The sequence below is a fragment of the Lynx canadensis genome, chromosome A3, assembly GCF_007474595.2.
Source record: "Lynx canadensis isolate LIC74 chromosome A3, mLynCan4.pri.v2, whole genome shotgun sequence".
NCBI classification, from domain to species: domain Eukaryota; kingdom Metazoa; phylum Chordata; class Mammalia; order Carnivora; family Felidae; genus Lynx; species Lynx canadensis.
In genome coordinates this window covers 22,406,000-22,417,156 of record NC_044305.1, presented here as the reverse complement: position 1 = coordinate 22,417,156, position 11,157 = coordinate 22,406,000, and the positions used below count along the sequence as shown (strand labels likewise).

Sequence of the window (11,157 nt, the reverse complement as noted above, 5' to 3'; positions counted from 1 at the left end):
CGGCTCCTCTCTTCCGACAGACGGCTGCACTACCACCGATTGGCTGCGTGGTGTTCGTCTGCGGGTGGGCGCGCGGCGCTGCGTGGCTCCTCCCCCCCCCCCCCCCCCCCCCGCCGCGCCAGGTCTTGGCTGAGTGAGCGAGTAGAGCCGGCGTCCTGGCCAAGTGAGGACGGCAGCAGCGCGCCGCCGAGCCCAGTCGCTGGTTCTGTCGCTGCTACCGCCGCCCCGCGCGCCGTGACCCGAGACCCCAGACCCCGACTCCTTTTGGCCTGGCCCGCGCGCCCCAGGCCCGGCCCGGGCGGCGCGACGGGAGGATGAGCGGCGGGCGGCGAAAGGAGGAGCCGCCTCAGCCGCAGCTGGCCAACGGGGCCCTCAAAGTCTCTGTTTGGAGCAAGGTGCTGCGGAGCGACGCGGCCTGGGAGGACAAGGTGCGGTGCGACCTGGCGAGGGCGCAGGTTCGAGGAGCCGGCTGGGACTCGGGGCCGAATGGACAGGCCCGAGCCTGCCTCTGTCTCCGGTCCGGGCGCGGCTGAGTGTTTGGGGTGTTGCGCAGCGGGGAGCGGGTGGCCCAAGGGTGTCGGGGCGAACTTGGCGGGCCAGGGCCTGACAGCCGGGCTCGGAACTCACCGCGGAGTGGTTTAAGGGTGAAGCCGCCTGGGTCACGCGGGAAACAGCGGAGTTGCCACCCGCGGGCAGGGCGTGTGCCTGAATGGCGAGAGTGAGCTGAAATCGATCTCCGCCTTTTACTCCCAGTAGGATCTTCAGTAAGTGGCTTGTCTTCTCCGAATTAACTAAATATGGTCGTTACCACGAATAGTAACGGTAACAGTCCTCTACTAAATATTTTCTGCCGGGTGCCCTCCATGCCTTATCTCCCTCAATTCTCAGAACAGCTCTGAAGCGGGTACGGTGGTGCATTAAAGCGTTTAGCACGTAATAAGGCCTATTGCCATTGCTTTTTTATTAATGAGAAAAACTGAATGCCTGCATAATTGTGAGAGAGGAGACTAAGACCACTTCTCAGAGGTGAGTGTGTGTGTGTGTGTGTGTGTGTGTGTGTGTGTGTGTGGGAGAGAGAGAAAGAGAGAGGGAGAGGGATAGAGGGGGAAACCGCCAAATGTGTGTGAGGAATGGTTGGGGCTTCAAGATATTTTCACTGGTCACACACTTTCAAAAGATCTGAGTGTAGGTACTCCCCAACTCTGCCTCTTGATCAGGAAGGAACCATCACAAACAGCTTGATTCCAGTTGGCCTGAAAAGTATATTATATTTGCAATCTTTCCCTTATTTTTCTGGACTGATGAGGCGGGTTTTCCTTCCTGGAGTTCCTGTAAGGGGGGATGGGAGGTACTTCCTGAAGGTGCCCTTGTCCTGCCCCCAGCCCTGCCCAGCTCTTGTAAAACGTTTCTGATCTGCTGTGTCATTTCTTTCGTTTCTTGTACAAGGACCGGTTTCTGCAGTCTGGGGCAGGTCAGAAACCTGAGTCTTCGACGTCCTTGTATGAAAATTAGATATGCTGGCACCTGCCTTCAGCACTTTTGTTTCCAACCCTTCTTTGTGACTTAGAATTCAGGGTGCAGGAAGATGGTGCTGAGTAGATTAACAATTAGCCCGTCTGCCTGTGAATAGTCTGTCTAGGTCTCTCCTCAAAGGATCAGATACGAGTTTTCTGTGGCCAGTAGGACAGTTACCACAGCCATTTCATCACAAGCCATTTCATTTTTTTAAGCTTCTAAAAATAGTAATTTTTCTAAAAATTTTTTTTAGCACACAGGCCCTGGAATTCATCACTTAAAGTAACTAAATGTATTCTTTTTTTAAAAAACCATGTTTTAGTATAAGAGGTGAAGATCAGAAAACTGCATACCATTCCTCTTGGAGAAATGTCTCCAGAAGATATGTTTAGCAGCAAGCTTTTTTATTTCTCACCTATTACAGAAGGCTCTCATGTGGCACCCACTAAGAACACATAACACATTCATTCTCTTTCTTTTCTACAGGACGAATTTTTAGATGTGATCTACTGGTTCCGACAGATCATTGCTGTGGTCCTAGGTGTAATTTGGGGAGTGTTACCTTTGCGAGGTTTCTTGGGAATAGCAGGGTAAGTCTTGGCTGGGTATCTTGGCATTTTCATTGTATCTTTTGTTTTGTTTTTTTAAGTCTATTTATTTTGAGAGAAAGCACAAGTTGGGGAAGGGCAGAGAGGGGCACTGTGGGCACAGAGCCTGACATGGGGCTTGACCCCATGAACCAGGAGATTATGACCTGACCTGAAATTAAGAGTCAGATGCATGACTGACTGAGCCACCCAGGTGTCCCTTCATGACATCATTTCTTTTCAAATATAGATTTGTCTCCTTTTTAGGGAAAAGGCCATTGCTACTTTGGAGGTGTGTTTTTGTTTTTGTTTTATAATGACTATGTGTGAGGTGACAAAAGCAAAAAAAATGGCCCCATGATGGCACTCATAGGTCTAGTGCAACACTCCTCAGTTCAGTAGGTCTGGGATCATCTTAACTTAGATATGTTACCTTTCTGAAGGCTGGACCAGTCCATTTATTCATGGGTCCAAAGTGATCACACAAGAGGCTACTGCATTACCTGTTGGTGGCAAGTTTCTAGTTCTGGCATGACCTTTATACCTATGGAAATTTGGAAGGTAGAGGAATTTCTGTACTTGATGACCACTCCCTTGTACCTGGCACTGCGCTGGATGTCCTGGATCTTGGCTTTGGCAGCAGTTGTTTCAGATCCTTACTTTTAAGTTGTTTTTTTTAAATAATTTTTTATTTATATCTGAGAGAGAGAGAGGGCGGGGAACACAAGCGGGAGAGGGGCAGAGAGACGGAGATAGAATCTGAAGCAGGATCTGAGTTGCGAGCTATCAGCACAGAGTTCGACATGGGGCTCGAACTCAGGAGCAGTGAGATCATGACCTGAACCAAAGTTGGACGCTTAACCGACTGAGCCACCCAGGTGCCCCTCAGATCCTTACTTTTTAAAGGTAGTGAAAAAGGAGGAGGTTGGGCCCTCCACCTTTTACTGTGCTCCTGTGACCACTGGCAGCGCGCCTGACACTGCCCGTGGTCTTGACTCAGCCTGTTAACAAGCCACTGAAAGTGATGAGTACACATGCCCGCCAGCTTGAATTAAAAGGATGTGTGGGAGTTGTCTGAAGATAGGAATTGTGGGTAAGCTATAGTAGGAAATGGATGGGTAGGACTGTGAGCTTTTTTTTTTTCACACAGGAAGTAGAAACTGTGATCCTTACTCATGGAAAATCACACTGGTTGTTTTAGAGGTGATCACATCTCTTAATCCCTCATCCTAGGTGAAAAGGATGAAATAGATTTCAAACTCATTTGAGTTCCTTGTCTTTTCAGAAGATGACCCAAAATGAATGTACATTCTCCTCTTCTAACTAAGAAGGTTTTTGATTCATGATACTGAGCACAGCATTTGTCCAAGGAAAGGAGTTAAGAGTTTATGTTATGCTCTGCCTAACTTTGCTGGAGTGGACACCTGATGAGTTCGGAGTGAGGGTGAGGAGACACAGGATCTAGGGTTCATAGGGATTTTCCCAGATTAGAGGAGGTATATAGTTACACGTCATCCCATTTGAGCTTTCTGTCAAAGAAAAGGCAGTGAAGATAAAAGGCCAGAGCAAGGGGGAAGGCAGTCTAAAGGCAAGAAGTCTCTCACCTTCCCAAGGCCACTTTTCTAGGAGAGGATAAAAGTGGTTCAGATTCTTTGCCCCTATCTAGTTTTGCAGGATTCCTAAGAGATTTCTCTGAAGTCACCCAATCTGGGAATATAACAAAGACCAGAGTTAGTCTAGTATCCTTTTCACTGTGGCAGATGAGTTAAGCTGATCAGAGGTCTCTAACTGTAGAAAGTCATGTATTCAGGTTCTAGCTCTGCTACATTCAAGCTGTATAATTTTGGTCTCACCTCTCAGACTCCATTCTCTCATCATTAAGAGGGGGTAATAAAAGTCTCTTCCTCATAAGAATGATGTGTAAACTAAATGAGGTCATGCAAGTAAATTCCTAAATGTACTGCTTAGTACATCACACGCACTCCATAAATGGTTCACTGCAATCTTATGATTAGCTTTACAAAGTGCTAAAAATGGCTGCTGAGAAAAAAGGAAAGTAGGTGTTTGAGAATGAATTCACCTTGGAGTGGCTCACCCATAGTGCCGCTTTCTCAGGACTGCCTGTTTCATGGGGTTCAGTCCCATGCTGTCCTGCCAGAGCCAGTTTCTCTCACTCTAAACGAATCCCCCCCGCCTTGGTTGGCACCTTTTTCCTTGCTCTTGGAAAGGGACCAAGGACATTGATTTTTCCACACATTCCCTCTCTTCCATCTGTCTGACGCAGTTGCCAGGGCTTAGGGCAGGACTGCTTTGGTGCTCCATTCTGGTGACCCTCTCCTCCACTTCTTGCCTTAACTGCCCTCTGGACCCCACCTTGGCTTCTCTTCATTTCTGGTGTGGCCACCAGTTAGGGCACATTAAGGTAAAACCATTTCCTCTGTTCTTATTATAATTTGCCTGAGAACTGAATGAGCATTCTGCTGTTGCTGAGGTTTTGCATCATCTGAGAGGAGCACTATCCATCCCTTCCTACCTGTCTCTTATAGAGCCTGGCATCACGATTAATAGGTGCTCAATGAATGCTTCTTAAAATTTTTTTAAAACAAATTAATTCCCACTAGTCCTTGAAAGCAGGGTCGTATGTTACTACTGTTGTTTTGTAGCCTCCCAGCCCTCAAGTCGAGTATTTCTTAGAGATCATTATTTTGTTAAAATTCCGATGGGAATTTTTAGGATAGAGTTTTAAAAATGCATTGAGTGTTGTCTTTATAATGTTTTCCCTCCACCCCCAAACCAGATTAATTTTTTTTCTACACATTTGCTGTGTAGTTCCGTCCCTCGTTTACAATATAGGATTTATGCGCATCCTTGGAGCTCAGTTTGGGCCCCTCTAGTCCTTTCCAGACCCCTCTCCTGTGACCACCAGACATTTAAATGCCTTTGTTTCTGTGACTTGCTATTAGTGTGTGATCCTTGGAAGACCGGGCCCATGCTAGCTCTTTCCTGTCATTTCTTACCTCCTCTTTTCCTTATATATCCCTATCTCATGTCACTAAGCAACCACTTTTATAGCCAGAGACTCTCAATGAGTCTCAGTCATTCTCCAGCCCTAGCTTATTAAGCTGAGTCCCACAGTGATGTCTCTTAGTCCCATTAGTAATCTCTGGAACCACTAACCGTCCAAAATGAAACTCCTGACAGAGGGAGGCAGCCAGATTGGCTGGGTCTCAAGATTTCTGGCAGAAGGCAAGGATGTGGCCACAACATGGTCAAGCCAAGGACTGTATTTTGTATGAAATCCAAGAAAAACCTTCTGTTCTTCCTGACTCCCTGCTTCTGTTACTAGAACCATTATATTATACTCCCAGACCCTTAGGCTTGAAGCCTTTGGGTCTTTTGCCACCTCATTCAGCCATTTTCCCAGTCCCTGTCCTCAGATTTTATTTGTGCTCAAGTCCTAAAACATGGTACAAGTCTAAACCACTTTCCCATTTCCTGTTCCTTCCACTCAGGAGGAAGCCCATACTCTTTACTCACAAACTAGACTTCTGAGGTACCTGGCAGATTCAGCCAGTACAGCATGCAGCTCTTGATCTCAAGGTTGTGGGTTTAAGCCTGAGGTTGGGTGTAGAGATTACTTAAAAATAAAATCTTTAAAAAAACAAAACCAAACTAGACTTCTGATGTATGTATACCCTATCTCAGCCTGCCTTGCTAAAACAGCCTCAGGGTCTGCCCCATACCCCTTATACTCCTCAGCATCATCACCCTGCCCCGCACCAGCCCTGCCCCGCACCAGCCCGTTCTTCATCCATTAGGAGGGACCAGTTCTCCACATTTTTCCACAGTAGCCTTCAGGAGCAATGTGCCTGGAGCACATTTTATGAAAATTAGTTTTACGTGATCATTGTACCAAGAGATCAGTAGAGCAGGGTGATACGTTATACCTTACTGCATTCTAAATGCTTCATTTGTTAAATAAAATATGAAGGGTGCCTGGGTAGCTCAGTCTGTTAAGTGTTAAATAATAAAATACAGGGGTCAAAGATCTTCCTGGAAGTGCACACAAACCTTTGGTTTCAGTTCCGTGCTTACTGCTGTTTTGGGCCCCTAAGTAGATAGCTAAGGGAGGGCAAGAACTGTCAATTTCACCTCTGCATCCAGTGCAGTAGCAGACAGTGGATATCCAGAAATTATTTCCCATTGGGAATTAATGCAGGAGCTGCTTTAGTATGCTTACTTGCTCCACTAGGCCATGAAGCAGCAGCCTGTTTGTCCCATGGCCACCCCCACCCTAGCTGGAGCTACTTGGAGGCCCATGTCAGGTACTAGTTGTATTTGGGATTGTTCAGCTACCCCTCTCTTACTCTGAGAGGGCTTGGAGAACTTTTAGGTTCTTTAAAATTTTTTAAAGATTTTTTTTGCTGGGCAATTAAAAAAAAGTTGCTTTATGTCTCTAGCTCAACCACTGCACAGCTCCATTGAGGGCCTAGGTGTTCTCATGTATTATTTCACTTGCCCCCATGATACAGATAGTAAACTGTGCGACAGGGAGTGTCCTGGTAAGGCTGGACTGTGGCAGTAGGAATTCTGAGTCTTCTGAACTCACAGTTTGTGTTTGGTGCTTGTCCTCCCCCTCCAGATTCTGCCTGATCAATGCGGGAGTCCTGTACCTCTACTTCAGCAACTACCTACAGATAGATGAGGAAGAATATGGTGGCACATGGGAGCTCACGAAGGAAGGGTTTATGACATCTTTTGCCTTGTTCATGGTATGTGTAGCTGACAGGTAACAGAGCAAATCCTGTTGTTTCTCAAGGGGATCACACTGATTAGATTATACTTTGTGACTGATTGTGGCACCATTTTTCAAAAGTCTCCAGGGATGAGAGGGCATGTCTTTTAGTGAGTCATGTTGTCTAAAAAGATTAGGTGTGGTACAGTGTAGTCTTGTGGTATCAGGGCCAATCACCAGTTTATACATCTGATTCTCAACTCTGGCTGCATATTAGAAACTGGGAAACATTTAAAAAATATATTTATGGCCTTATTCATAATAGCTGAAAAGCGCAAAAAACCATTACCTGATCAACAAATAAAATATTGTATATTTATATAGTATTAGACCATAAAGAGGAATAAAGTACTTGCAAGTACTACAACTTTGATGAATTTTGAAAACATTATGCTAAGTGTAAGAAGCAGACACAAAACATGTTATATGATTCCATTTATAAAAAATGTCCAGAATAGGCAAAGCCATACAGATAAAATTAGATTAGTGGTTGCCAGTGGTGGAGGGGTGGGGTGGGGGGCAGGGATATGAGAAGTAACTGATAATGGAAACAGGTTTTCTTTTGAGGGTGATTAAAGTGTTCCAGAATCAGTTAGTGGTGATCTTTGCACAATTCTGAATATACTAAAAACCTCTGTATTGTATACTTTATTTTTGTATTACATATTTTTAAAGGTGAACTTTATGAAATATGAATTATATCTCAAAAGTTAATTTTTTAAAAAAATGTTAGATTCTGGTCCAAATCCAAATCAAAATCTCTGGGTGGGGGTGCCTGGGCGCATGCGCATGTGTGTGCGTGTATATATATGTGTGTGTGTGTGTGTATGTGTATATATATATATATATATATATATATAATAAAGGTCACAGGAGATTGCAGTGAACAGCTAGCTAGTTTTGAGAATCTGTTTATTTGATAGGAAGCTGACAGGGTATGATGGTGGTTTGTTTTTCACATTTGTTGCTGATCCTAACACTGGCAGTATAGTCTGCTTTACCTGTATCATTTCCACATCTGTAACTCCACTTCTGGTGCTCCAGTTGCTCTTTAGTTGAAAGAGAAGCTTGTCCACGGTCCCTTTTGGAGCACTGGTGGATTGTCCTGGGCTCTGTTAGAGACAGCTTGATTTCAGTGAGATTATTTGGGCTTTCAGGCAGATTGCATTGGATAGCCCCTGGGAAGCCCACCATACACAACACATTCTTTGCCATTTTGGTTTTGTGGAATAGGGGCCCATGTGGACCCAGATGACTTATAAACATTGCTTGTCTCCTCTCTAGGTCATTTGGATCATTTTTTACACTGCCATCCACTATGACTGATGGTATACAGATCCTACCCGCTCTCTGTCCGGTCCAAAGGACCCTCCTAGTTACAGCACAGAAACATGATTGTAGGGGCGCCCCAGCCATGTGGAACCTGAAAGACCCATGTTTCTTGGACCAAGAATCAGCGTGTCGGGCGTCAGTGTTTTCTGCAAGGGTTGTGATCTGAAACTTTTTAAAGAACCATCCACCTTTTGGGGAAGCATTTCTGAATTGTCCATCACCAACCATTTCTTCTTGGATATCATCATGAAACACCTGTTTGCTGACTGGAGCTGTCGTTCAATTTGATGCACCTCTGGATCCGGATGAAACATTGTCTTCCTCACTTCTCCATCACGTGTACAGTTTTTAAACTATCAGTGGCATTTCAAGTCTTCTGAAAACAGTATGGCAGTATGTGCGTGGTCCATAGCACAGTACAGGCACCATCTAATAACAATTTACATTGTAGAATGTTTTCAGATACTTGAATAAATCAAATCTTTAATTGAGAATCTGTTGATGATACCTGTTAAAGCCTTTCCCACCTAATATCTTGCCTCCAAACCCTGCCCTCCATCCCCATTCCCCTTCCTCTTCCCCCTGCTCCTATAGCAGCTCCAGCCAGGCCTCTTTTCCTTAATGGGCAGCAGGGAAGTGAGGGGCTAGAGTTGGTGTAGGCTGTGGCCTTAGCTTTGTGGAGAGAGGCTTACCGATTTCTGATACCCCTGTCCTGCACTGAGAGACATGACTGACCTCACTACAGTGTGCTAGGCCCAGAAGGTGCCATTTTGCATTTGGCCACAAGATGGCAAGGCCATTGTAGCCAGGAAAGCTTAGACAGGTTCAAATGATAAGCCACAAAACGAAAGAACTCAGAGCTAGGACTATCTGAAGAAGAGGCTTGATGAGGCTGTTTGACAACTTGGACTGTCAGAGGTCCTCTTTGTTCTGGGGGCCAGATAGGGGCTGGACATCCTGGATTCTGTTGCTGGGTAAGATATCCATCCCTTCTGCTTTCCTGTCCTTTCTAGGCTATAATCCTACCTTCTGAGGTATGGTATTGTGAGACATGTAAATTCTCTTTAAATGATTTTTTTTTCTTGATGCTAGTGGTGGTTTCTACCTCATGGGTGGGGCTATGGAGGTATAGAAGGGGACTCAACAGGCAGGGGTGGAAGATGGTACTGGAAATCCCAAACTCAGGTACTGACTGGGTCAAACCCCAGAGGTTTAGTCTCTTCGGAGCCCTTTCCCTATTTTCAGCTGGTCTGTATTTGAACTAGAGGTTACAGGTGGGTTCATGGCACTGGGAGAAGGTTAAGTGACTTCTTAGGGCTGAGAGAGGATATAGGTGGGACCCTGGATTGCCTTGAATGCTCCGGCTGAGCTGAGCTGGGAGTCTAGGTGCCGCAGCCTTGGATTCCCTTTTGGTCTCTGCTTTGGTCCCTGGCATCATCCAAGGAGCTGTCATCAGTCAGGCTGATGTAGGAGCTGAGGGCGTCCCGGAGTCCCTCACTGAGGAGGGAGGCCTCCCCTGTGCCAGGTGCTTCAGAGAACAGGAGGGAACTGTGGAGAGGGGAAGAGAGTTGGGTCAAGGAGCCTTGTCTTCCCTTGCTCACTGCACAGTTCAAGTTTTCACCACCTGAAAACTCACAGTGGCTCCCTGTCACTTAAAACCCCAGCTTGACTCCTCTACTCAGGACTGGTGCTTTCTGTTGTACACCATCTTGTCTGACCTTCCATCCTGGCCTCTCTGGTGTCTAGTCATGCCCTATATCCACTCCTTCTTTCTCCTTCCTGCCAGTCCCCCTACAGTCCTGGTGAGCCTGGCCTGGTCTCTACAAGGTTAGTAACTCACTGGTTCCCAGGTGTCCCTGAAGGTGACCAGCTCATTTGGGGTTGTGAGTTTCCAGGGGTGGGTCCTTCTGTCTCCTTTGTTCTACCTTCATGCTGTGAGGTCCCCTTACCTGTCCAGCTCTTTCCAATTGAGTGGTGTCCTCTGCACAATCACAGGTGGGGGTATAGGCTTGCCAGGGAGTGAGCCAGCCCTCCGCAGGGCACAGGGCTCCTTGAGTAGGCAGCAGATGTCATCCGCCAACTCTGAGAAAGAGACGTAGACCCTTGATATGGCTGACTCCAGCCCTAGTTTCCTCCCTAACAACCCCCATCCTGACCACTTTCCTCATTTGGCAGGTAGGGGAATAATCAAAAAAGAATGACGGGAGGCGGGTGGGGGGCTGGCTGGCTCAGTAGGTAGAGAGCACGTGACTTTTGATCTCAGGGTCATGAGTTAAAGCCTCATGTTAGGGCACACGTTACATTTTAAAGTGACAGGCGTAAGCCTCAAGCTGTTGATCTGGGGGCTGAGATGCAATCAGAGGTCATTCTGGGCTAGGTTTTAGAAGACTAGTTGGGTAGGTTGATGGACCTCTTAGAGTGCCAGTTTCTGGTTAGGAAAGTACTTTGGGAAAAAAGCTAGAGAATGCTTAATCTCTACTTGTCCTGTCAGTATCTACTGCATGGACCCACCCTCTAGGAAACCCCTGATCAGTTTTCCCAGGAGTGGTCTTTCTGCCCCTTTGACACTGCCCTAGTGGCTGTATCCTCCAGTCCCTGTAACAGGACAGGCACCAGGAAATGCTAAGAATCAAATGAATTACACAATAGCAACAGCTTGGGGCCTAGTTCCTGTGGAGAGAACTGTGCTCAACATTGGGGTCTTGGACTCAGAACCATAGTGGTAGGTGAGGTATTGGTGCATGTTCACATGGGAGGTCCACGTGCCTCTGTCAGGGCATGGGATGAAGATAGAGCCCCCAGCCTAAGTTCTTGGCACAGGAACTGGCATGAAGATGGGAAGGCCCCTCTTTTGCCTGTCTGCATATTCTCCAGCAAGTAAAGTGTGCAAAGGTACAACTGTCTACCCCACATGCCAGTCTAATGGAA

At 46.5% G+C, this 11,157-nt stretch overlaps 2 protein-coding genes across 3 annotated transcripts in view; one reads left to right on the top strand and one right to left on the bottom strand.

Moving 5' to 3' along the window:
• The first annotated feature begins 142 nt into the window (after positions 1–142).
• On the top strand, positions 143–8,723 carry RAB5IF (RAB5 interacting factor). Of its 2 annotated transcripts, XM_030309670.1 has the most exons (4): positions 154–428; positions 2,002–2,105; positions 6,745–6,874; positions 8,182–8,270. In XM_030309670.1, exons 1-4 carry the CDS (start codon positions 315–317, stop codon positions 8,221–8,223), a joined length of 390 nt encoding a protein of 129 aa, XP_030165530.1. In that variant the 5' UTR covers positions 154–314; the 3' UTR covers positions 8,224–8,270. The 2 variants fall into 2 exon arrangements, with proteins under 2 accessions (XP_030165531.1, XP_030165530.1); XM_030309671.1 differs by lacking the exon at positions 6,745–6,874 and having other exon boundaries at positions 143–428; positions 8,182–8,723.
• Positions 7,793–11,157, bottom strand: part of SLA2 (Src like adaptor 2) — a 30,901-nt gene continuing 27,536 nt past the window's right edge. Inside the window, exons 7-8 of the mRNA XM_030311753.1 lie at positions 10,179–10,311; positions 7,793–9,777 (exon numbers count right to left, since the gene is read on the bottom strand). Of these exons, the coding sequence (XP_030167613.1) occupies positions 9,612–9,777; positions 10,179–10,311 (299 nt within the window). The 3' untranslated portion in view covers positions 7,793–9,611. The remainder of the gene's footprint in view (positions 9,778–10,178; positions 10,312–11,157) is intronic.